General features: G+C 42.1%; 1 protein-coding gene across 2 annotated transcripts in view; it reads right to left on the reverse strand.

Annotated features, from left to right (window-relative positions):
• The window catches only part of nfx1 (nuclear transcription factor, X-box binding 1), an 80,510-nt gene that overhangs the window by 16,847 nt on the left and 40,235 nt on the right, over positions 1 to 23,428 (reverse strand). For both annotated transcript variants that reach the window (XM_078237523.1, XM_078237533.1), the window contains exons 13-20: positions 22,979 to 23,087; positions 22,087 to 22,206; positions 17,550 to 17,629; positions 14,122 to 14,352; positions 11,697 to 11,770; positions 4,409 to 4,510; positions 4,007 to 4,048; positions 2,047 to 2,145 (exon numbers count right to left, since the gene is read on the reverse strand). In XM_078237523.1, the coding sequence (XP_078093649.1) occupies positions 2,047 to 2,145; positions 4,007 to 4,048; positions 4,409 to 4,510; positions 11,697 to 11,770; positions 14,122 to 14,352; positions 17,550 to 17,629; positions 22,087 to 22,206; positions 22,979 to 23,087 (857 nt within the window). The remainder of the gene's footprint in view (positions 1 to 2,046; positions 2,146 to 4,006; positions 4,049 to 4,408; positions 4,511 to 11,696; positions 11,771 to 14,121; positions 14,353 to 17,549; positions 17,630 to 22,086; positions 22,207 to 22,978; positions 23,088 to 23,428) is intronic.

Below are 23,428 nucleotides of genomic sequence, written 5' to 3' on the forward strand. Positions count from 1 at the left end.
TTCTTGACCGCATCCTCCACCTGCGAGGCCGATTTAAGAGTCCTATGGACCCGGACCCCAAGGTCCTTCTGATCCTCTACACTGCTAAGAATGGTACCCTTCATATTATACTGCTGCTTCATCCCATTGGATCTGCCAAAATGGATCACCACACACTTATCCGGGTTGAAGTCCATCTGCCACTTCTCCGCCCAGTCTTGCATTCTATCTATGTCTCGCTGCAACTTCTGACATCCCTCCAAACTATCCACAACACCACCTACCTTGGTGTCGTCAGCAAACTTACCAACCCATCCCTCCACTTCCTCATCCAGGTCATTTATGAAAATGACAAACAGCAAGGGTCCCAGAACAGATCCCTGGGGCACTCCACTGGTCACTGACCTCCATGCAGAGAAAGACCCCTCCACAGCCACTCTCTGCCTTCTGCAGGCAAGCCAGTTCTGGATCCACAAGGCAACAGCCCCTTCGATCCCATGCCCTCTCACTTTCTCAAGAAGTCTTGCATGGGGGACCTTATCGAACGCCTTGCTGAAGTCCATATAGACCACATCCACCGCTCTTCCTTCGTCAATGTGTTTGGTCACATTTTCAAAGAACTCAACCAGGCTCGTAAGGCACGACCTGCCCTTGACAAAGCCGTGCTGGCTACTTTTGATCATACTAAACTTCTCTAGATGATCATAAATCCTGTCTCTCAGGATCCTCTCCATCAACTTACCAACCACTGAGGTTAGACTCACCGGTCGGTAATTTCCCGGGCTGTCCCTGTTCCCTTTCTTGAATATAGGGACCACATCTGCAATCCTCCAATCCTCCGGAACCTCTCCCGTCTCCATCGACGATGCAAAGATCATCGCCAAAGGCTCCGCAATCTCCTCCCTCGCCTCCCACAGTAACCTGGGGTACATCCCATCCGGTCCCGGCGACTTACCAACCTTGATGCCATTCAATAGTTCCAACACATCCTCTTTCTTTATGTCCACATGCTCGATCCTTTCTGTCCACCGCAAACCAGCAGTACAACCACCCAGATCCCTTTCCACCATGAATACCGAGGTAAAGTATTCATTAAGCAGCTCCGCCATTTCTAACGGTTCCGCACAAACTTTTCCCCCTTCACCTTTTAAGGGTCCTATGCCTTCACATCTCATCCTTTTACTCTTGACATATTTGTAGAAAGCCTTGGGATTCTCCTTAATCTTACCCGCCAAGGCCTTCTCATGACCCCTTCTCGCTCTCCTAATTTCCTTCTTAAGCTCCTTCCTACATCCCGTATACTCCTCTAAATCCTTAACACCTCCTAGCTCTCTGAACCTTCTGTACGCCTCTCTTTTCTTATTCACCAGGTTCATCACAACCTTCGTGCACCACGGTTCCCGTACCCTACCAACACCCCCCTGTCTCATCGGAACGTTGTCATGCAGAGCTCCAGACAAACATTCCTTGAAAATCCTCCACTTTCCTTCGGTACTTTTCCCCAAGAATGCCTCCTTCCAATTTACCCGTCTAATTTCCTCCCTGATGACACTGTATTTCCCTTTACTCCAGAGAAACACTTTCCTAGCCTGCCTGATCCTATCTCTTTCCAATGCTATCGTGAAGGAGATAGAATTATGATCGCTATCCCCAAGATGCTCACCCACCGAGAGATCCTCCACCTGTCCAGGTTCATTAGCCAGCACCAGATCAAGTACAGCCTCTCCTCTAGTAGGCTTATCCACATACTGTGTCAGGAAACTCTCCTGGACACACCTAACAAACTCCTCTCCATCCAAACCCCTAGCCCTAGGGATATTCCAATCTATGTTTGGGAAATTAAAATCTCCCATCACGACAACTCTGTTATTCCTACATCTCTCCAGGATCTGTTTCCCCATTGATGCCAAGTTAAAGTGAGTCATTGTATTAGCATGAAATACCCTTACATTAAAACTGAACAATCCATCTGCTTCGTAGCCAGGATGTCATATATCCAGATACAATTTTAAAATTGGTTATCACATATCTGTATTTCAAAACTTCCAATCATCAATCAATGCCTACCTTGCATCTTCCTTCAGACTATCACTGTATTTGGATCCTAAGCTGCGAACGTGAAATGGATCTGCGGCAGGGTTAATATTTAAAGCATCTGCTAGTCGCCTGTTAAAAAACATGCAAAGTAACATAATAAATACTTGGGAATAGCAAGGAGGAATTTAAAGACTTTTGTGTGCCAGACAGGTTAACGCCATATACATCTGAGCGGCACAGCATTGCTGCACCTATAAACCAGGGATTAATCAATCGACAATGTTCTCCACAAGCAGCCAGGTCAACTTTTTAATGTCAGTTGTAGCTCAATGCTAGCACTATTGTCTCAACCCGAACATTGTGGGTTTAAGTCCCACTCAAAACTTGAGTACATAAACTAGACTGACAACTAGTGTTGTACTGAGGGAGTACTGCTACTTTTGGATGCCATGTTAAGCCAGAGCTCCCATCTGCCTCTCAGATGGACACAAAGATCCCACGGCACTATTTGAAAAGCAGGAGGGGAAGTCTCCTGATGCGCAGGCCCATATTTATCTTTCACCAATAAATAAAACAGGTGACCCATTCAGTTTATTTGTTTGTGGGGGCTTACTGTGTGTAAATTGGCTACTGCAAATTATTCTAGCACTACACTTCAAAAGTACTTAATTAACAGTAACTTTGGGTGAACTTACAGGCTTTTGGCCGAGAGGTGAGAGTGCTACCATTGAGTTAATAGCAACACATCAGCAAGGACAAGGCTCATGGATGAGCAGTATTACAGATTAGGAAACCAGCAGCAGGGCTGGGGTTGGAAGCTTAGCTGGAGGTCAAATAGGACATGGAGTTTGGGTGGTGAAGGAGGGTCTGGGGCAGGGGAGTTGTGGTAACTGGCTTACATCCACAAATACAGATCTTGTCAAAGGCAGAAAACAAGATGTAGGTGTTAGCATTACTCAGCAATTAAATGTACATATACATAATAGAAAATAATTTGTTACTCGTATTCCATAAACTCATCGAACCTTGATTTATGGTCAATCTCCACAAATTAAATAAAAACAAATGCAGTGTTCTATTAATGTAGCAAAATGTATTTTTGTTCATAAGGGAGGGCATTTATTCAACTGATTTCACATTCACAGAACACAGAAGTTAAGCGAGTGCTTTCTTTGCACAAATGCACAACACAAAGTAAACAGAATATGAGCATTAACATGCTAATTAATGCCAAATTATGGTTAGATATGGAACACAATTGTTGAAATACAGAACCGAGTAAGGAAGGAAAGGGTAAAAGTTGAGGAGAGAATGCAGATAAAATATATAATACATGTTTAAGAACATTAGAAAAAAAACATTTGAATATTTCTGTTCATTCAGCCTAGTATTCAAATTTAACTCCTCTAACTTCTTTAACTCAACTACCTTACCTAGATCTTTTTAAGCATTCACCAGTCTTAAGAATATAGTTCAAATTTACTTTTCACTAAGGTCCGTGTCCTCCACGCTGACTGGCCTGACAAAGCTAGCAGGTGATTATCTTGGCTTCATGTTAGCTAAGCAAGTTCATGATTTATGTTACTCCCTTTTCTCTTCCCCCTTTGGCTTTCTTTTTGCTAGATTTTGGAACTTAAGCTTCTCTTAAACCTTCCTCATATCTCATCCCCTTTACACTTCTTGTTCTTTTATGCCCCTTCTCCAATGAATGCATCATTGCATTACATTTGAGGGTTGGCCACAACAGTTGCACACAGTATTTAGTCCAGGATATTAACGCTATTCTTAATGTTTGAACAAATCAATCACCGTAACAATGGTGTTTTTTTCTTTTATTATCCAAGTGTGAGCTATAAAATTAAATTAGGCTTAGGCAGTCTTATATTAAGCCAAACGAAAACATGCATTTATTTCATGGGAGTACCAGAGCACAAATTAAATTTCAAATGAATATGTCTGAATGAATAGCATTGACAGTTGAATAACGCACCTGTTTCTTTCCACTGTTGCACATTCTTCATCACACTCCAATCTGCATGGAAAAACAACAATTTTATACCAATACAGCAATCCTGGTAATTAAACTTTACTTCAAACATTGAACAGTTTATAAAAACACTTCTAAAAAGTACTTATTTCTGACCACTGGGATTTCTCATAATTGATGCTAAATGCCGTTTAAACCTTTTAACACTGGAAAAAGTAATACAAAAATACGTCCTGCTCACATGAATAATACAGGCCAATAATTCATTAAGTTTTAGTCCCTGATGCTTTTAGCTAAGATTCTGCAATTTTACATTTTCAGTTTGGAAAATTACAACTATTAAACACGACTAACATAATCTAATGCTCAAAAGCTACATACAAAATGTGTTCAAGGATAATTTACCTGGTCTGTTTCATTTCTTTCTTAGAAATGAGTTTACTGATTTCCACCGAGTCTCCAAGATGCATGTCAGAGAGTTTACTGGCCATGGAAATAGCAGTTATCCTTCAGAAAATATAAGAAAAGAACAAAACAAAAAAAGGTAACTATGTCAAATGATTATGAACATCAACCACAAGTGGAAAAAGCCACAAACCAGAGGGAACATGTTCAAAGTTACTCTGATGAAATAACTATGCCATTGTCTCCAACATCTGATAGTTCAAAGCATTAAGTGCAGATCATTAGGACGTTTCACTTTGTTTCTCCCTCTAGGACTACCCTACTGATTAACCTGCATATGATCTAGAGTCAGTGGTTAGCATCCCTGCCCCTATTTCCAGGGTCAATTCGGGAGCCAGACTGGATGGTTTAGACAAGCCCAACTCGGACACTGTATTACCAATAGTCAATTTGGTTCTGAACTGCTATCATCAGTTGTTGTTTATAATGAGCTTTACCCTAATTAGGGTAAATTAATATTACCTTGCCTCTCCTTCCAATCCACAAAGAGGAAAGTCAATAGCTTGTCAAAAGACAACGAACAGCAGGTATGAACTCTTGCAAGTTGGGCAGCAGAATTAGTTCCTCATAACAGGAGTTGGTTACCATCATATATAAACATTTGAAAAAGGAGATGTAAGCCATTTGGCCCTCAAGCCTGCTTTACCATTCAATGAGATCACAGCTGATACGTTTGGGTCTTGAATTCCACCTTCTCATTTACCCTTTGATTCCTGCCTAACAAGAATCTATCTACCTCTGCCTTAAAAATATTCAGTGATCCCACTTTCACCACCTTCTGACGCAGCATTCTAAAGGTGCACAACCTTCAGAAAAAATTTCTCCTTACCTTTGTCCTATGAGGGCGACACCTAATTTCAAAGGAGTGCCCCTAGTTCTGGGCTCATCCACAAAAAGTCATTCTTGTCCACCTTGTTAAGATCATTTTATATACCTCAATCAGTTCACAACCCAATGTAAAACACACGGACTTTATCATCGCCTTCTGTACTTTCATGAACCCAATTAGTTAAGAATTTTGGTAATAGCTGTTTACCCATGTAACCTGATGATCGGCATCAAGTTCCTGTGATGTGAACGCATATTCTCACACCTACCACAAAGTAACGCCCTTCAGCAGCTGTCATTAAAAGTTTGCTCATCAGCTATATGCAATTGATATTTGCCTTCAAAATAGCATAAGAACATACATGCAGCATTTTCTAGCATACCAGCCACAATGATGATCCATGTTCTTATTCATTAGCAACGTCCTAATCCAGAGTCTCAGGTCTTTAGCAAAGGAGCCCCCCACGTAGACTGATTCCCATCCCAAAGTACTCAAGTTACAGGTTTATGTATCCTGATGAAGGAGCAGCACTCTGAAAGCTTGTGATACCAAATAAACCTGTTGGACTTTAACCTGGTGTTGCGTGACTTCTTACTGTGCTTACCCCAGTCCAACGCCGACATCTCTACATCAGGTTTGTGTTTGGCAGTCTTCTCTCATTTCCTGTCATTTCCTCTGCCATTTCCTATCTGTGCCACAGATATAACTTATACCTTTGTCCTGAATTTCACATGGGCTGAAAAAGGCCCTTCTTTCATAGAATAATACAGCGTAGAAGAGGCCCTTCAGCCCATCGAGTCTGCACTGACATGTGAGAAACACCTGAACTCTGACCTAATCCCATTTACCAGTACTTGAATGTCATGATGTGCCAAGTGCTCATCCATTTCAATGGCGAGTTATGCACCATTAAGGAGTACTGTGTAGATATATTTTGCCCACTGAACGGCTAATCTACATTTGGACTTTGCAAAGTTCTATTGTTCCTCAATAGTTCTAAAGGACAGCATCCTGGCCAAAGCTAGGACCCCTAGGTACCTACATTATTCAATGATTGGATAGGCAATTTAAAGGACAATTTCATTCAATAGTTTCAAGACTATATAAAAGAACTACAAAACCACCACGTCAGACTTGAGGACATGCACCATCATATACCACTGGTGAAAATGCCATTATGTGGAGATGCCGGCGTTGGACTGGGGTAAGCACAGTAAGAAGTCTCACAACACCAGGTTAAAGTCCAACAGGTTTATTTGGTAGCAAATACCATAAGCTTTCGGAGCGCTGCCCCTTCGTCAGATGGAGTGAAAATCTGTTCTCCAACAGTGCACAGTCGAATTGGACTCCTCCGGAAGGCAGCTGCACTCGACTTGACATGTATGCCCAAGCCATCAGGAGGTGCGTCAACACCAAATTCATCAGCCGCACTCACAAGACAGCACCGAACATCACCCAAGCACAACGCAACGCCATCCACGCTCTCAAGACCAACCGCAACATTGTCATCAAACCAGCAGACAAAGGAGGGGCCATCGTCATACTGAACAGAACGGATTACTGCAAAGAAGTGTACCGACAACTGAACAACGAAGAACACTACAGACAGTTACCCAGAGATCCGACCAAAGAACACACCCGTCAACTCCACACTCTGATCAAAACCTTTGATCCGGACCTTCAGAGCACCCTCCATGCTCTCATCCCACGTACTCCACGCGTTGGAGATCTCTACTGCCTCCCAAAAATACACAAGGCAAACACACCCGGCCGTCCCATCGTTTCAGGAAATGGAACCCTGTGCGAGAACCTCTCCGGCTATGTCGAGGGCATCTTGAAACCCATTGTACAAAGAACCCCCAGCTTTTGTCGCGACACTACGGACTTCCTACAGAAACTCAACACACATGGAGCAGTTGAACCAGGAGCACTCCTTGTCACAATGGATGTCTCGGCACTCTACACCAGCATCCCCCACGAGGATGGCATTGCTGCAACGGCCTCAGTACTCAATGCCGTCAACTGCCAGTTTCCAGATGCAATTTTACAACTCATCCGCTTCATCCTGGACCACAATATCTTCACCTTCAACAACCAGTTCTTCATCCAGACACACGGAACAGCCATGGGGACAAAATTCGCACCTCAATATGCCAACATCTTCATGCACAGGTTCGAACAAGACTTCTTCACCGCACAGGACCTTCAACCGATGCTATACACTAGATACATCGATGACATTTTCTTCCTTTGGAGTCATGGTGAGCAATCGCTGAAACAACTATATGATGACATCAACAAGTTCCATCCCACCATCAGACTCATCATGGACTACTCTCCGGAATCGGTTGCATTCTTGGATACACGCATCTCCATTAAGGACGGTCACCTCAGCACCTCACTGTACCGCAAACCCACGGATAACTTCATGATGCTCCACTTCTCCAGCTTCCACCCTAAACACGTAAAAGAAGCCATCCCCTACGGACAAGCCCTCCGAATACACAGGATCTGCTCGGATGAGGAGGATCGCAACAGGCACCTCCAGACGCTGAAAGATGCCCTCATAAGAACAGGATATGGCGCTCGACTCATCGATCAACAGTTCCGACGCGCCACAGCGAAAAACCGCATCGACCTCCTCAGAAGACAAACACGGGACACGGTGGACAGAGTACCCTTCGTTGTCCAGTACTTCCCCGGAGCGGAGAAGCTACGGCATCTCCTCCGGAGCCTTCAACATGTCATTGATGAAGACGAACATCTCGCCAAGGTCATCCCCACACCCCCACTTCTTGCCTTCAAACAACCACGCAACCTCAAACAGACCATTGTCCGCAGCAAACTACCCAGCCTTCAGGAGAACAGTGACCATGACACCACATAACCCTGCCACAGCAACCTCTGCAAGACGTGCCAGATCATCGACACGGATGCCATCATCTCACGTGAGAACACGATCTACCAGGTACACGGTACATACTCTTGCAACTCAGCCAACATTGTCTACCCGATGCGCTGCAGGAAAGGATGTCCCGAGGCATGGTACATTGGGGAAACCATGCAGACGCTACAACAACGGATGAATGAACACCGCTCGACAATCACCAAGCAAGACTGTTCTCTTCCTGTGGGGGAGCACTTCAGCAGTCACGGGCATTCAGCCTTGGATCCTCAGGTAAGCGTTCTCCAAGGCGGCCTTCACGACACACGACAGCGCTGAGTCGCTGAGCAGAAACTGATAGCCAAGTTCCGCACACATGAGGACGGCCTAAACCGGGATGTTGGATTTATGTCACATTATCAGTAACCCCCACAGCTTGCCTCCTGATCTTGCAGAATCTTACTAGCTGTTCTGTCTGGAGACAATACACATCTCTTTAACCTGTGTTTAATGTTCCCTCCACCCACATTATCTGTACCTTTAAGACCTGGCTGGCTGTAGAGATTTGCATTCTAATTAGTATTCTGTAGCTTGATGTTGTGTCTCTGTGCACTGTTGGAGAACAGATTTTCACTCCATCTGACGAAGGGGCAGCGCTCCGAAAGCTTATGGTATTTGCTACCAAATAAACCTGTTGGACTTTAACCTGGTGTTGTGAGACTTGAAAATGCCATTAACATGTCTGCAAAAAGAAATTCCACAATATTTTTAGAAACAAACCCACCGCCCCTGAATCATAGAAACATAGAAAACTACAGCACAAAACAGGCCCTTCGGCCCCACAAGTTGTGCCGAACATATCCCTACCTTTTAGGCCTACCTATAACCCTCCATCCTATTAAGTCCCATGTACTCATCCAGGAGTCTCTTAAAAGACCCTATTGAGTTTGCCTCCACCACCACTGACGGCAGCCGATTCCACTCGCCCACCACCCTCTGTGTGAAAAACTTCTCCCTAACATTTCCCCTGTACCTACACCCCAGCACCTTAAAACCTGTGTCCTCTCGTAGCAGACATTTCCACCCTGGGAAAAAGCCTCAGAGTCCACCCGATCTATGCCTCTCAACATCTTATATACCTCTATTAGGTCTCCTCTCATCCTATGTCTCTCCAAGGAGAAAAGACCGAGCTCCCTCAGCCTATCCTCATAAGGCATGCCACTCAATCCAGGCAACATCCTTGTAAATCGCCTCTGCACCCTTTCAATCTTTTCCACATCCTTCCTGTAATGAGGCGACCAGAACTGAGCACAGTACTCCAAGTGGGGTCTGATGAGGGCCTTATATAGCTGCATCATTATCCCCGGACTCCTAAACTCAATCCCTCGATTGATAAAGGCCAGCACACCATACGCCTTCTTAACCACCTCCTCCACCTGCGAGACCGATTTTAGGGTCCTATGGACCCGGACCCCAAGGTCCTTCTGATCCTCTACAGTACTAAGAGTCTTTCCCTTTATATTGTACTCCTTCATCTCATTTGACCTGCCAAAATGGACCACTATGCATTTATCCAGGTTGAAGCCCATCTGCCACTTCTCCGCCCAGTCTTGCATCCTATCTATGTCCCTCTGTAACTTCTGGCATCCCTCCAGACTATCCACAACCCCACCAACCTTCGTGTCATCGGCAAACTTACCAACCCATCCCTCCATTTCCTCATCCAGGTCATTTATGAAAATGACAAACAGCAAGGGTCCCAGAACAGATCCCTGGGGCACACCACTGGTGAACGACCTCCATTTAGAAAAAGACCCATCTATACCCACTCTCTGCCTCCTTTGGGCAAGCCAGTTCTGGATCCACAGGGCAGCAGCACCTTGGATCCCATGCCCTCTCACTTTTTCTAGAAGCCTTGCATGGGAAACCTTATCGAACGCCTTGCTAAAATCCATATAAACCACATCTACCGCTTTCCCTTCGTCAATGTGTTTAGTCACATTTTTGAAGAACTCCACCAGGGCTCGTAAGGCACGATCTGCCTTTGACAAAGCCATGCTGAGTATTCTTGAGCATACTAAACCTCTCTAAATGCTCATAAATCTTGTCCCTCAGGATCTTCTCCATCAGCTTACCAACCACTGAGGTTAGACTCAGCGGTCGGTAATTTCCTGGGCTTTCCCTATTCCCCTTCTTGAAAATAGGAACAACATCCGCAATCCTCCGGCACCTCTCCCGTCTCCATCGACGACGCAAAGATCATCGCCAGAGGCTCTGCAATCTCTTCCCTCGTCTCCCAGAGTAACCTGGGGTGCATCCCATCCGAACCCGGCGATTTATCTATCTTGATGCCATTCAAAGATTCCAGCGCAACCTCTTTGTTAAAGTCCACATACTCAATCTTTTCAGTCCACCGCAAGCCCACAGTACATCCACCCAGGTCCTTCTCCTCTGTGAAAACCGAGGCAAAATACTCATTAAGCACCTCTGCCATTTCTACTGGTTCTGTACTGATTTTCCCGCCTTCACCTTTTATAGGCCCTATTCCTTCACGTCTCATCCTTTTACTCTTCACATATTAATAGAACGCCTTAGGGTTTTCCTTAATTCTACTTGCCAAGGCCTTCTCGTGACCCCTTCTGGCTCTCCTAATTTCCTTCTTTAGTCCCTTCCTACAAGCCGTATACTCATCTAGATCCCTATCTTCACCAAGCTCTCTGAACCTTTTGTACGCTTTCCTTACACTCATAGGAGTGTATTTTCATGGGGAGGCCCAGAAATCCCATGAAGGTGACAGACTTGTTGAATTTAACGGCAGGACCTGTACATTTTTTTATCCTGCTACCAACCCAGCAGCTAGTTTGGCAGGTTGTCAGTCAAGAAAGTCTGTGGTAGAAAGCCACAGATTGGATGCAGAGGGCTGTTGGACTGATGATTGGAAATCTGGGAAAGATGGTGGGATTGTGGGCATGCGTGAGAACAAGGGGAGATTGATCAATTGCAACACAAGGTTTCCTTGAGACTCCTACTCCTTGCTCATAAGCAATGCTTCAAGCTGGTGAAGGATCAATTTAGTCCAGATCTATAAATATTTCCATATTTGGCGGGTCCGACAGTCAGAGAGAGGAACAGGAAAGGTAGCTGAGGCCAGAACACCGATACAATTTTAGAAACAGATAGGTGATGCAATGGGAAGTAGCTACAGTTGAAATCAATTAGGCTGAAGGGCCTTCATTAGAACATGCCATCTATGCGTGCAATGGTCGAATCAAAAGTTTCATAAACTGGACAATACAAAACATTTTTGGATAATATCTCCTCTGGGTATGGCTTAGGAAACAAAATTGGTTGTTGCTGAAGAAAGGAATTTAAACAAAAAATGCTTTATCCCAATCGCCAGAAAGAGGAAAAGTATGGTTCACTGATATTGGGATTCCTCATCGATTAATCAAATTGCATGTCTGATATACAAATTTCACACAGCAGCATCAGCCAGAACTGGAAGCAGTACAAACCTCTGGTAATTACTGGAAGCTTCACTGCAGATCATGACCTCTTTCCTGCGCTGACAGCTGCAATACAATGTCACCTGCAAGACAACAGCTATAATCATTATTATTAGCCTAATGTCACTAATTTGTACTCTTGCATCCTTATTAAAAGCCAGACTATCAAATTATTTCATTTAATCAGATTACTATTGAATTGGTCCTGTACTTTGCATTTATAAAGTGTAAACTAGATTTTCTGCAACACCTTCCTCCTATGTTCAAAACACTGATATCTTATACTGTAAGGCAATTATCATAAGAACTAGGTGTAGGAGTAGGCAATTTAGCCCCTTGAGCCTGCTCTGCCATTTAATATGATCATAGCTGATCTCATCTTGACCTCAACTCCACTTACCTGCCCACATTCACCATAGCCCTTCAAAAGCTTTATTAATTAAAAATCTGTCCACCTCTTCCTTAAATTTACTCAAAGTCCTGGCATCCACCTCGCTCTGGGTCGTGAATTCCACAGATTCATGACACTTCGAGAGATGCAATTTCTCCTCATCTGTTTTCAATCAACCATCCCTTATCCTAAAACAAAGACCTCTTGTTCTAGATTGCCCTACAAGAAGAAACATCGTCTTCATGTCGACTTTTTCAATCCCCCTTATCATCATGTACATCCAGGGAGTATAGGCCTAAACTGTCCAATCTCTCTTCACAAGTCCAATCCCTCATCTCTGTAACCAATCTAGTGAACCTCCTCTGAACAGCATCCAATGTAACTACATCCCTCAAGTAAGAGGACCAAAACCTAATACAATATTCTAAGCGCAGTCTCACTAATGTTTTGTACAATAGCAGCAATTTCACTACTTTTATATTATATTCCTTTCGCAATAAATGCCAAGATTCCATTTGCCTTTCTTATTATCTGCTGTACCTGCATAGTTTTCTGCGATTCATGCACGAGGACACCCAGATCCTTCTGTAGTGCAGCACTCCCGATTTCTCTACATTGAGATAATTTACCTTTGTATTTTTCCACCAAAATGGATAACCTCACACTTATCTACATTAAACTCCATCTACCAAATTTTGCCCCATTCACTTAACCTGCCCCATATCCATTCGTAAGTTTCTTATTTCATTATCGCAATTTACTATCCCACCTATTATCTGCAAATTTGGCTATGGTACCTACTGTCCCTGCATTCAAATCATTAACATAGATTGTAAATTGTTGGGGTCTGAGGACTGAACCCTGTGGCACTCCGTGAGTTACACCTTGCCAACCTGAAAAAGAACCATTTAGCCTGGTTCTCTGCTTTCTGTTGGTTAGCCAATCCTCTATCCAAGTTAATAAATTATCCCATGTCACCTAACCTTTTGTGTGGCACCTTCTGGAAGTCCAGAAATACTACAGTCACAGGATAACCATTATCCATTTTGCTTGTTACATCTTTGAAGAACTCAAGCAAATTAGTCAAACATGATTTACCCTTTGTAAAACCATGATGACTTTGATTGATTGCATTTTGACCTTCTAAACCTCCTGTTATTGTTTCCTTTAAAATGGATTTTAGCAATTTTCTAACGACAAATGTTAAAGTAATTGGCCTATCGTTTCCTACATTTTGCCTCCCTCCCTTCTTGAATAAGGGTGTTATATTAGCATTTTTCCAATCCAATCATTCTCACATCCAGGAAATTTTGGAATATTGTAACCTATGGATCTACTATCTCCATTTCCTTTAAAACCCCAGACTGTAGGTGATCAGGCCTTTGGGACCTGCCTGCCTTTAATCTCAGTTAGTTTGCTCAGTACTTTTTCCCTAGTAGTGATGATAGTTCTAAGTTCCTCCCATTCTAAAACCGCTGCATTTTAATGCAACCATTTCTTTCCTCTTCATTTTCACAACATTCATACATACTTGTACTACTTTTAAAAAAGATGCACAGGCAAAATCATGGTACACACTTCAGGGAGATACTGGGGGAATGCTGGAATGCACCATCGTTAGGATAAGATGTTAAAGCAAGAGCACAGCTACCTGCTTAAGGGATGCAAAAGAATTCCATGTTACTACAGCAAAGAGTTCTCCCAGTGCCCAGGCTAAAATTCTTCTCTGAGACATTACCACCAAAAACAGATGAAGAGGTCACTCATTCATTTACAAAAGCAAAACATTGCAGATGCTAGAAATTTGAAATAAAAAAACAGAACTTCCAGCATTTTGTGTCTTTAGTTCATTCATTCATTACTGTTAACGGGGAAGTTTTGTGCATTGACTGTCATATTTGTCGACAATGATTGCATTTCAAAAGTAACTCACTCGCCTCAAAGTGTTTTTGGATGTCATGACATGTTATGCAAATGCAATTCCATTTACTTCCACTAGGCTAATTTGATTTTCTGAAAGGAAATCATACACCATAAACATACCTCTGCATAACATGGGGTCTTTGGACAAGGTGTACCTTGATGACATGGAGATGAGCAAGGATGATTGCAGTCAGGCCGTGGAATGATGCACAGCTGTTTACACTGTTCCTCGGTAACACAGTCACCTTTGTGGCAAATCTTCTTACATTTGTGCATTCCACAGGGTAAGAGTTTGCTACAAGCAAGCCCACAGGAAATGCCTGTAAGGTGACAAGGAATATTGTTCCGCATCTGGGAAAGAAAGCAGAGTTTTAAACCACGTAACATCAGATCCACTGCAAACGACATGCTCTACCAACGACAAGCAAGCATCCAAACTGACATTTAATCAAAAGATAGCTCAGTGAATTCTGCTGTTGGCTCTGAAGGTGTACAATTAGCCATTAATGAGCAGTATAGTGTGATTGATTCATGGTTCAACACACATTATGTAACCATCAAAGCAAAGCTACTAAACACTACTAACAAGCTGATATCCACAATAAACAAGTGAATGCATCCAAAACGGGAAGTCGCTTATAACAATAATTTTGACAAAATTCTTGAGCAATAGAGAAGAAATGTTTGCATCAATGTGCAGACAGTTCTCAGCCAAAAACTATAGTCAATGTGGCAACTTCTTAACAGCAGTTACTCTTCCAAAAGAAAACAGCTACCTTTTTTTATTACAGGGTCCCTCGCTACCCTTACAACATAGCATGGGAAAAGACTTTGATCTTCTTTACTGTCTCAACATGCCCATTCTAATGATCTATGATTAACAATCCTAACATTCCGATTATAGAACCATAGAAAGGTTACAGTGCAGAAAATGGCCAGTCAGTCCATTGCATCTGCATCAGCCAAAAAAGAGAAAAAAGAAACTAGTTACTAATTTTAATCTCATTTTCCAATACTCGGTCCACAGCCTTACAAATTACAGCAGTTGCAGATCCAGATACCTTTTAAATGAGTTGAGCATTTCATTCTCAATCATCTACTTAGGCAGCTAATTTCAGATGCCCCTATTCTCTGGGTGGAAAAGTTTTTCCTCATGTTCCCTCTAACCCTTCGATCATTCACCTTAATCTATTCCCCCCTAGGGGAAACAGGTCTTTTCTATCCAGGCCCCTCAATTTTGTAGATCTCAATTCAGTCACTCCTTAGCCTTCCTGACCCATACTTTCTATAAAATAAATGACATTTGAAGCTCCTTATAGTGAACTTGGATTAAAACTGTCAATGTTCCATTAGCTTGGATTTTGTAGTCAGCAGTGAAGGAACATCACTCGCCATCCTTTATAATTTTAGCTACCCATATAGAATCAGAGAATTCCTACAGTGCAGAAGGTGGCCATTTGGCCCATCGAGTTTGCATCGACTCTCTGACAGAGTATCTTACCCTGGCCTTCTCCCCCACCCTATCCCAGTAACCCCACACATTTACCACTGCTTATCCTTCTAACCTACACATGTTGGGACATTAAGGAGCAATTTTAGCATGGCAAATCCACCTAACCTGCACATCTCACTGTGGGAGGAAACCAGAGCATCCCGAGGAAACGCATGGAGATATGCAAACTTCACACAGACAGTCATCCAAGGCTGGAATTAAGTCTGGGTCCCTACCGCTGCGAGACAGCAGTGTTCACCATTGGACTTGCGCGTAGGCTTTTGCACAACAAGTGATGGTTACAAGAGAACCGTTTCAGCAGACACCCTCTACAGAGGATTTGTGGTTTGCGTGAGCAGGCCAAGAAACCATGGGCTGAAGTTAAACACCACAGAGGTGGTGCCATCTATCAGCTAGGAGGTCAGTGGCAGCCCTAAATTGGCCATTTCCAGAAGTCCCAAGAGGTTTAAACGCCTATCTGACAAGTTACTGCCAGCTCTAAGAGTTGCTGGCGAATCAGAGGGAGTGGTAGCCATGGTTGAAACTGCAGCAGACAGTGATGGCGAGCTGGGGTCAGTCAGGCAGGTCCCAATGAGGGGTTTTGGCAGAGGAAGGAATCGCTTTCATCAGGGGCAGCTGTTGCCAGTAGGGTCAGCACTTCTGGGCACAGGGTATCCAATCCGGTGGGTCCCTGCAGGGAGATCTCACCATGTGGTGTACTGTTCCTGTCCCCACAACCACTGAAAAACCACTGGAGGAGGCCTATAAGTGGCCTTTAATTGATCAACTGGCCTCTGTGTGGTAAAATCATCCTTGACCTTCGAGCCCCTGATGTAATTGGGGTGTGGTGGGGTGTCGTTGGGAAGGCATTAGACACTCCATCGCATGACTTCCCACTCAATTCTTCAAGTCTCCTACTTCGCAGTGCACTTCCGGTAAGAGAGGAAGGAAAAATTAAATCCATCCTGACTGCCTCTTCAACCAGAATAAAGAAGTCTCACTAAGTCAAGTGTTCAAACTAGCAAGTACCAACTAGAATATTTAATTCAATGTAAAATCACGAACAGAATGCAAAAACGGGAGATTGAGAGTTGAAATTAAGAGATAAAGAAACAAAGAGAGGTAACATTTTTTAGTTTCTAATTTGTCTTATATCTCCAACTATAATTAAATTCTGGAGACAAGTTAGCTGATATTGGAAACATTTCTCTCTTTTCAAGTATCATCCATCTCTCTTTAAATCTGCTGCCATCACCCTTTTCCTCAAAATTGGCCCAACCCTTGATCACATCATCCTTGCACTTGTTCCAAGAGCTCAGTCACTCTACCCCTGATGATAGATTCAAATACCTTCTCTGCAACGTATGTTGACAGGTCTATAGTTCTTGGTTTTTCTCCCTTTGCCCTTAAATAATAATGACATTTACAATTTTCCAAACAAAAGGTATAATTCATGAATTTTGCGATTCTTGGAAAATCATTATTAATGCATCTAGAATTTCTGCATGCATTTAAAAAAATAATAATCTAGGGCAGAAACTATCAGTCCTTAACCCACCATATGTTCCATTACCACATTTTACACTAAATACATTAAGTACCTCTCCCTGAACTTATTTTGAGGTTCCCTTGTAGTGCTGGTATTTTGTTCTCTTCCTCTACTGTAAAAATGAATATAAAGCGCTTATTTAGCAAGTACGTAATATATGTCACCCGTGTCGGTCTTCAATACGCTCATTTTCCCTTTTACCACTCTTCTTTCCTCAACATATTTATAAACACTTTTGCTGTTTGAAGTTTTGATACATCTTGCAAGTTTTTTTCCATTTTCCTAAGTTATTGCAACATTTGTATGTTTTTCTAGATATCTCTAAATCTGCTGAATTCCAAATAGAATTCAATGGCCAGAACCCAGTGAGATTTTCAGAAGTGATCAGCTGGTACTGCCAGGAGGGCCTGAAAAGAGATGGGTGTTCAGCAGTTTTCTTTCAAACGTATGGTCTGACTAGGAGCGATAAATCTCAAAATAAGTTGAGTTTCTTTCAGCTATACTTACTTCATGTTTCCCCATGCACCATTTTTGAGTGAGGTAGGTACAAGGTGGACATTTCTCCTCGCTGTGGCAATTGTGGAACACTGTAGAAATGTAAAATGAACATAATTAACAGTCTAAAATACTTATGCACTTCAAAAGCACACCACATTTTAGGAATTAAATGCTTTAATTACAGTTTTATTGCAGTAAACTGAGAGTGCCATACTGAGACTACAAACTCAGGCGATGAGAACATGAATAGAACGAATAATTTTAAAGTATATAATAGAAGTTTTAGCTCATCTAACCTTCTCCTATGAAGAGGCACACTCCCAAACGAGAGTTGTGTGTGTTTAAAAAAAAGAGTATCTTGAGGTATAACAACATTTACAAGGCAAAAGGAGTACTTATTGTTCATTCATAACCAAGTGTGGAACTGAAGTGACCTGTAGCCAGACCTGCTAGGAATGGTCGAGGTCAAATATTAACAGTCTCAATCATCGTGATTTAAAAAAAATCAATTTCACATACCTGCAGCAAGTATTCTTTGATCTCTAAAGGTAACTGAGGTTAGCTTCAGATTATCTTTCCACCCCCACATCATCAGTCCCTTTAAAATAAATCCTCCCAACCAGGTTTACTAATCTGCAACTGTTCAATCATAACTAAAGGACCTCAAAATTGGTGCAGGATCAAGAGGAACACAGAACCAAAACGACTGGACATAAAGTTGAGGTAACAAAGACAAAGCGAGACCAGGCAATGGAAACTCAATTTTGATAGAATTCAGTGCTTCCAGGTGAATTAGACTTTGTTCAGTCACAGCACATTTTTCTAGCATGCTTTTTACTTCAGTGTGTGAAAGTTCATGAAAACAACAAATTGCATTGCAAACTTTTCAGCAAATGATAATGTCTTAACCACACTCCTGCTCTTTATAGTGGAGAAGGCATCAGAAGCTTATCATAGTAGATATAGTTCAGTCTAAATAAAACCCCCAAGAAAAAACAATTTCAGTCAGGTAAGCATCATACATCCTGGATTCCAGGAAATCAAATAGAGGCTCTGAGAAGGGAGTATCAACAAATTGAACATGATTATAAGCATACTATAGGAAGAAAAGTGACTTCAGGGAAACATACAGTTTTTTGAAATTCATCAAGGAGACAAGAATGTGAAACCCTTCATCTAGCTGGCATCTTTTCTTTCTTCTTCCTCATATGTTAGTTTGCATTTGAGACAGGAATTTCCATATAAATGAAATCACTAATCATTTTGCAAGACACCCAAGAGAAGGTGAATATATTGGGAAAAGACAAAGGGAAGTGGAGGATGCATGAAATAAAGAGTTATCAATGACATGGAAAAAGAAAGAAAATATTCAAAAGCACATAAGAAAGCAATTTATAGCATTACAAAAATTAGAGCCAGGCAACAAATACAAATAACTCTTTGGAATTATTTTCCAGTGCTTGAACTTGCTTAAAAGAAATGAGTTAATTGTAGGAGACCAGGAAGAGACTTAACTCCTGCACCACAACAAGCTGTCTCACTGCATAAAATGAATGCAGATCTGCAAGTTTAATAAATTTAGTTCCTCTACTGGAAGTCACTGCTTCATCCAATCCATTAGAAACCTTTTATTTTACATACCACAACCTTGGACTCTGGAATTCATCATAGAATCCCTACAGTGCAGAAGAGGCCATTTAGCCTATCATGTCTGCACCAACTCTCTGACAGAGTATCTTACCCAGGTCCTATCCTCGTAACTCCACATATTTACCCCGTTAATTTCCCTAACCTATCCATCTTGGGACAGACATTAAAGGGATAATTTAACATGGCCAATCAACCTAAGCTGCACATTCTTCCATTGTTATTTGCCACTTCTATCCATGCCTTCAAAAGAATCCCAAGAATCTCTCTCTCTCTCCAACTATGTCTTTACACTTCTCCCCAACCTCCTGCTCTCCAATTCTTTAACTTCTAGGTTGACATCCATCTTCTATACAGTCAGCCAGACTGTTACTGCTGTGGAACACCATCAATGCTAAAATTAACAGCACACAGTACTTTATCATCCTGGTGAGTTAGTTGAAAGTCAATTAGTTAAAACTTTGAATTTGAAATTGTAAATATAAATTATAGCTACATCCAATTTACATCATGAGGAAATTTGTACCAGTACATGGATGAAGAAAGAATAAGCTACATAACTCTGAAAACTCAAATACAGTTAAGAAAGCTTTCCAGTTCATTCATGTCCATCCATCAGAAACAATTTAGTTTAGTTTATTTATTAGTCACAAGTAAGACTTACATTAACACTGCAATGAAGTTACTGCGAAATGCCCCGAGTCGCCACAGTCCGGCGCCTGTTCGGGTCAATGCATCTAACCAGCACATCTTTCAGAATGTGGGAAGAAACCGGAGCACCCGGAGGAAACCCACGCAGACACGGGAAGAACGTGCAGACGCCACACAGATAGTAACCCAAGCCGGGAATCAAACCCGGGTCCCTGGCGCTGTGAGGCAGCAGTGCTAACCACTGTGCTATCGTGCCGCCTTGAGAGACTTGTATAACATGAAGCAATGATCATGGTTAGATATCCTATCTAAAGCACTAAAATAGAAAATTAACCAATAGCATTATCATACATTAGTTAAAACAAATCCATGCTGTCAATTCTCTTCATCACAGCATCCAACATTTCTTGGTTTAATTCATGGCTTTTAATCCATTTTAGCCCCAGGATCTGGAACTCTCTCTCTCAAATTCCACTCTGTTACATCTCCCCTATACTTTAAAGGCCTCCTTAAGTCCACCCCTTCAATTGAATATAGGCCACTTCTTGTAATTTCTCTCATTACCATCTGAGTTTGAGCCAAAAGTAAATTGTCTTGGAATATTTTGCTATGTTAAAAGTGTTGATTAAATACAAATTGCTGTTGAAATGTCCCCAGTCCACCTTTGCAAAGCGTAAATCATTATCTGCCTGAAAGCAGTGGTCACACAGCTCTTCTCTCCAGCACTTTCAGGCCCCAACTATCTTCCTTGCATCTCAGAGACCAGCCCTATGCTCTATTAAAAGTGTGGTCTGGCCAATGCACTGTATTATTTCTTTATAGTAAGAAGTTTAACAACACCTGGTTAAAGTCCAACAGATTTATTTGGTAGCAAAAGCCACACAAGCTTTCGGAGCTTGGAGCTCCAAGCTCCGAAAGCTTGTGTGGCTTTTGCTACCAAATAAATCTGTTGGACTTTAACCAGGTGTTGTTAAACTTCTTACCGTGTTTATCCCAGTCCAACGCCAGCATCTCCACATCATTGTTTCTTTATGACATTATCAGAACTATACTTCACTATTTCAGCTATATAATTGTTTATTTTGATTTCTATTCAACAGTATCGTGACATGCTACAGCCAAGTTTAGTAATATTTCTAGATCTTTCGACAATAGCCTGTCGCTATGTAACACCATTCATAGAGTCATAGAGGTTTACAGCATAGAAACAGGCTCTTCGGCCCAACTTGTCCACGCTGCCCTTTTTAAAAAAAAAACCCCTAAGCTAATCCCAATTGCCGCATTTGGCCCACATCCCCCTATACCCATCATACTCATGTAACTATCTAAATGTTTTTTAAAAGACAAAATTGTACCTGCCTCTGCTACTACCTCTGGCAGCTTGTTCCAGATACTCACCACCCTGTGTGAAAAAATTGCCCCTCTGGACACTTTTGTATCTCTCCCCTCTCACCTTAAACCTATGCCCTCTAGTTTTAGACTCCCCTACCTTTGGGAAAAGATATTGACTATCTAGCTGATCTGTGCCCCTCATTATTTTATAGACCTCTATAAGATCACCCCTCAGCCTCCTACGCTCCAGAGAAAAAAGTCCCAGTCTATCCAGCCTCTCCTTATAACTCAATCCATCAAGTCCCAGTAGCATCCTAGTAAATCTTTTCTGCACTCTTTCTAGTTTAATAACATCCTTTCTATAATAGGGTGACCAGAATTGCACACAGTATTCCAAGTGTGGCCTTACCAATGTCTTGTACAACTTCAACAAGACGTTCCAACTCCTGTATTCAATGTTCTGACCGATGAAACCAAGCATGCCGAATGCCTTCTTCAGCACTCTGTTCACCTGTGACTCCACTTTCAAGGAGCTACGAACATGTACCCCTAGATCTCTTTGTTCTGTAACTCTCCCCAACGCCCGACCATTAACTGAGTAAATCCTGCCATGAGTCACTCATTTTTCTTCCTACTTGCAATACTTTACACCTGCTCATACCAAGCTTCATTTGTCGTTGTTCCAATAATTGCTCGCAGTTCAAGTTGGGAAGCCTGAAGTCCCCAAGAGAATGCGATTTCTCAGTCCCATTTCCAATCCCAAGTTATTCTGTAGGTCTTTAGTTTCCCTTTCTTTAACATCCTCTGCAAATTTAAGTTGCTAAATTGAACTTTGCATTTTTAAACAAGTATGCTATGATCACTGTTCCTACAATAAATTGATTTAACGAACAAGCTGGCAGAGCCATTCTCTTACCTGGATGATCACATTCATGATCCCTGATGCAGGGGTTTTTGCATTCTGGAGGTCTGGTGCCACATGGTACTGGAGGGTAGATTACCGATTTGCCACAATGACATGTTAGTTCATCGAAACCTAAAACAGCAAATGTTGAAAGAATTTTAAAATCTAGATTACAGCAATCTGTGTTGCCATATACTGGGAACCTATTGCTTACATGGAGGCAATGACTGTTGTACTAATAAAGTGGGCTAGGAAAAGGGGAGGGGAGGGGAAGGGGAGAGAGAGAGAGTTCTCAGGCAAATTTAACATCAAAGCAGGTTTCCAGTGGGAATTCACTTCCAGCTTGATAAGGTAGCAGGAGAGCATGTCAATTTTAACCACTGAACCTCATTTAAATGCTGTCCATCCACTTCACCCCTGTAACAAGTGCAGAGCTCTTTCTGACAGGCAAAGTCAGATTCCTCTTGGCTGCCCACTGGCTTCCAGGAAAATCTCAGGAATAGATTTTGTGAGGGTCAGGGTAGGAGGCATCTCAACTTCCCTTGTAGGGAGCAGAGAAGCATTCTTGGGCACACATAAGATAATTTTGAGACTTGTCTATAGGGCTTCTTCTGTCCTCACACTAACTACAATGTACATAATTAATCCTAAACATTAATTTATTTTCCACTTATAAGATATAGATCAGCTAAACAGTAACTGAAAGGGGTTTCACTATTTAAGGCAAACTGGAGATTGCTACCCCAATCCAATGATACTTTCTTCAGCCATGAGATTTGCTTCTGATTCACAAGGAAATGTTACAGATGTTGTGGTGCAGTAGATTTAAAAGCTCACTTATTTAAAAACTTATGAATACCAAGTCAAATTACTATGCAACCAAATTTTATGACTTTCCACGTACTACTTTGCCAGCAATTCTGACAGTTTCCACGATGGCAAGGCTCTTCACACTTGTGCTGCCCACAGTTAAGCTTGCGTCCACAGAGAAGGAGACACTTATGCTCAGTATCCTAAAAATAATGAAAGTAACAAGTTATAATACACTAAGCATAACAGTCTCTCAGTTATTCTAAAAATCTGATTGGCTCACATCCTGTCATTCAAAATACTACTCAAACACTTGCTAAGCTTAGAGATTCAATTATTGCCTTTATGGAAATATTAGTGGGTCTGTTGTGGTATTCCATGAACCAGGGAGCAATAAGTGAGATGTAGAAAGTAGCACTAAAATAGCAGAGGTGCAGAAAATGCAGGAAGACTATTTTGGGAAGCAGAGGAAATTGTGATAAGCTGGTATAGAATGAGCAAAGTCAAGTGCAAGTTGGGTACTGGCTGCACCTTAAAGGCCAGA

This window comes from Mustelus asterias, chromosome 2 (genome assembly GCF_964213995.1).
Source record: "Mustelus asterias chromosome 2, sMusAst1.hap1.1, whole genome shotgun sequence".
In the NCBI taxonomy this organism is placed as follows: Eukaryota; Metazoa; Chordata; class Chondrichthyes; order Carcharhiniformes; family Triakidae; genus Mustelus; species Mustelus asterias.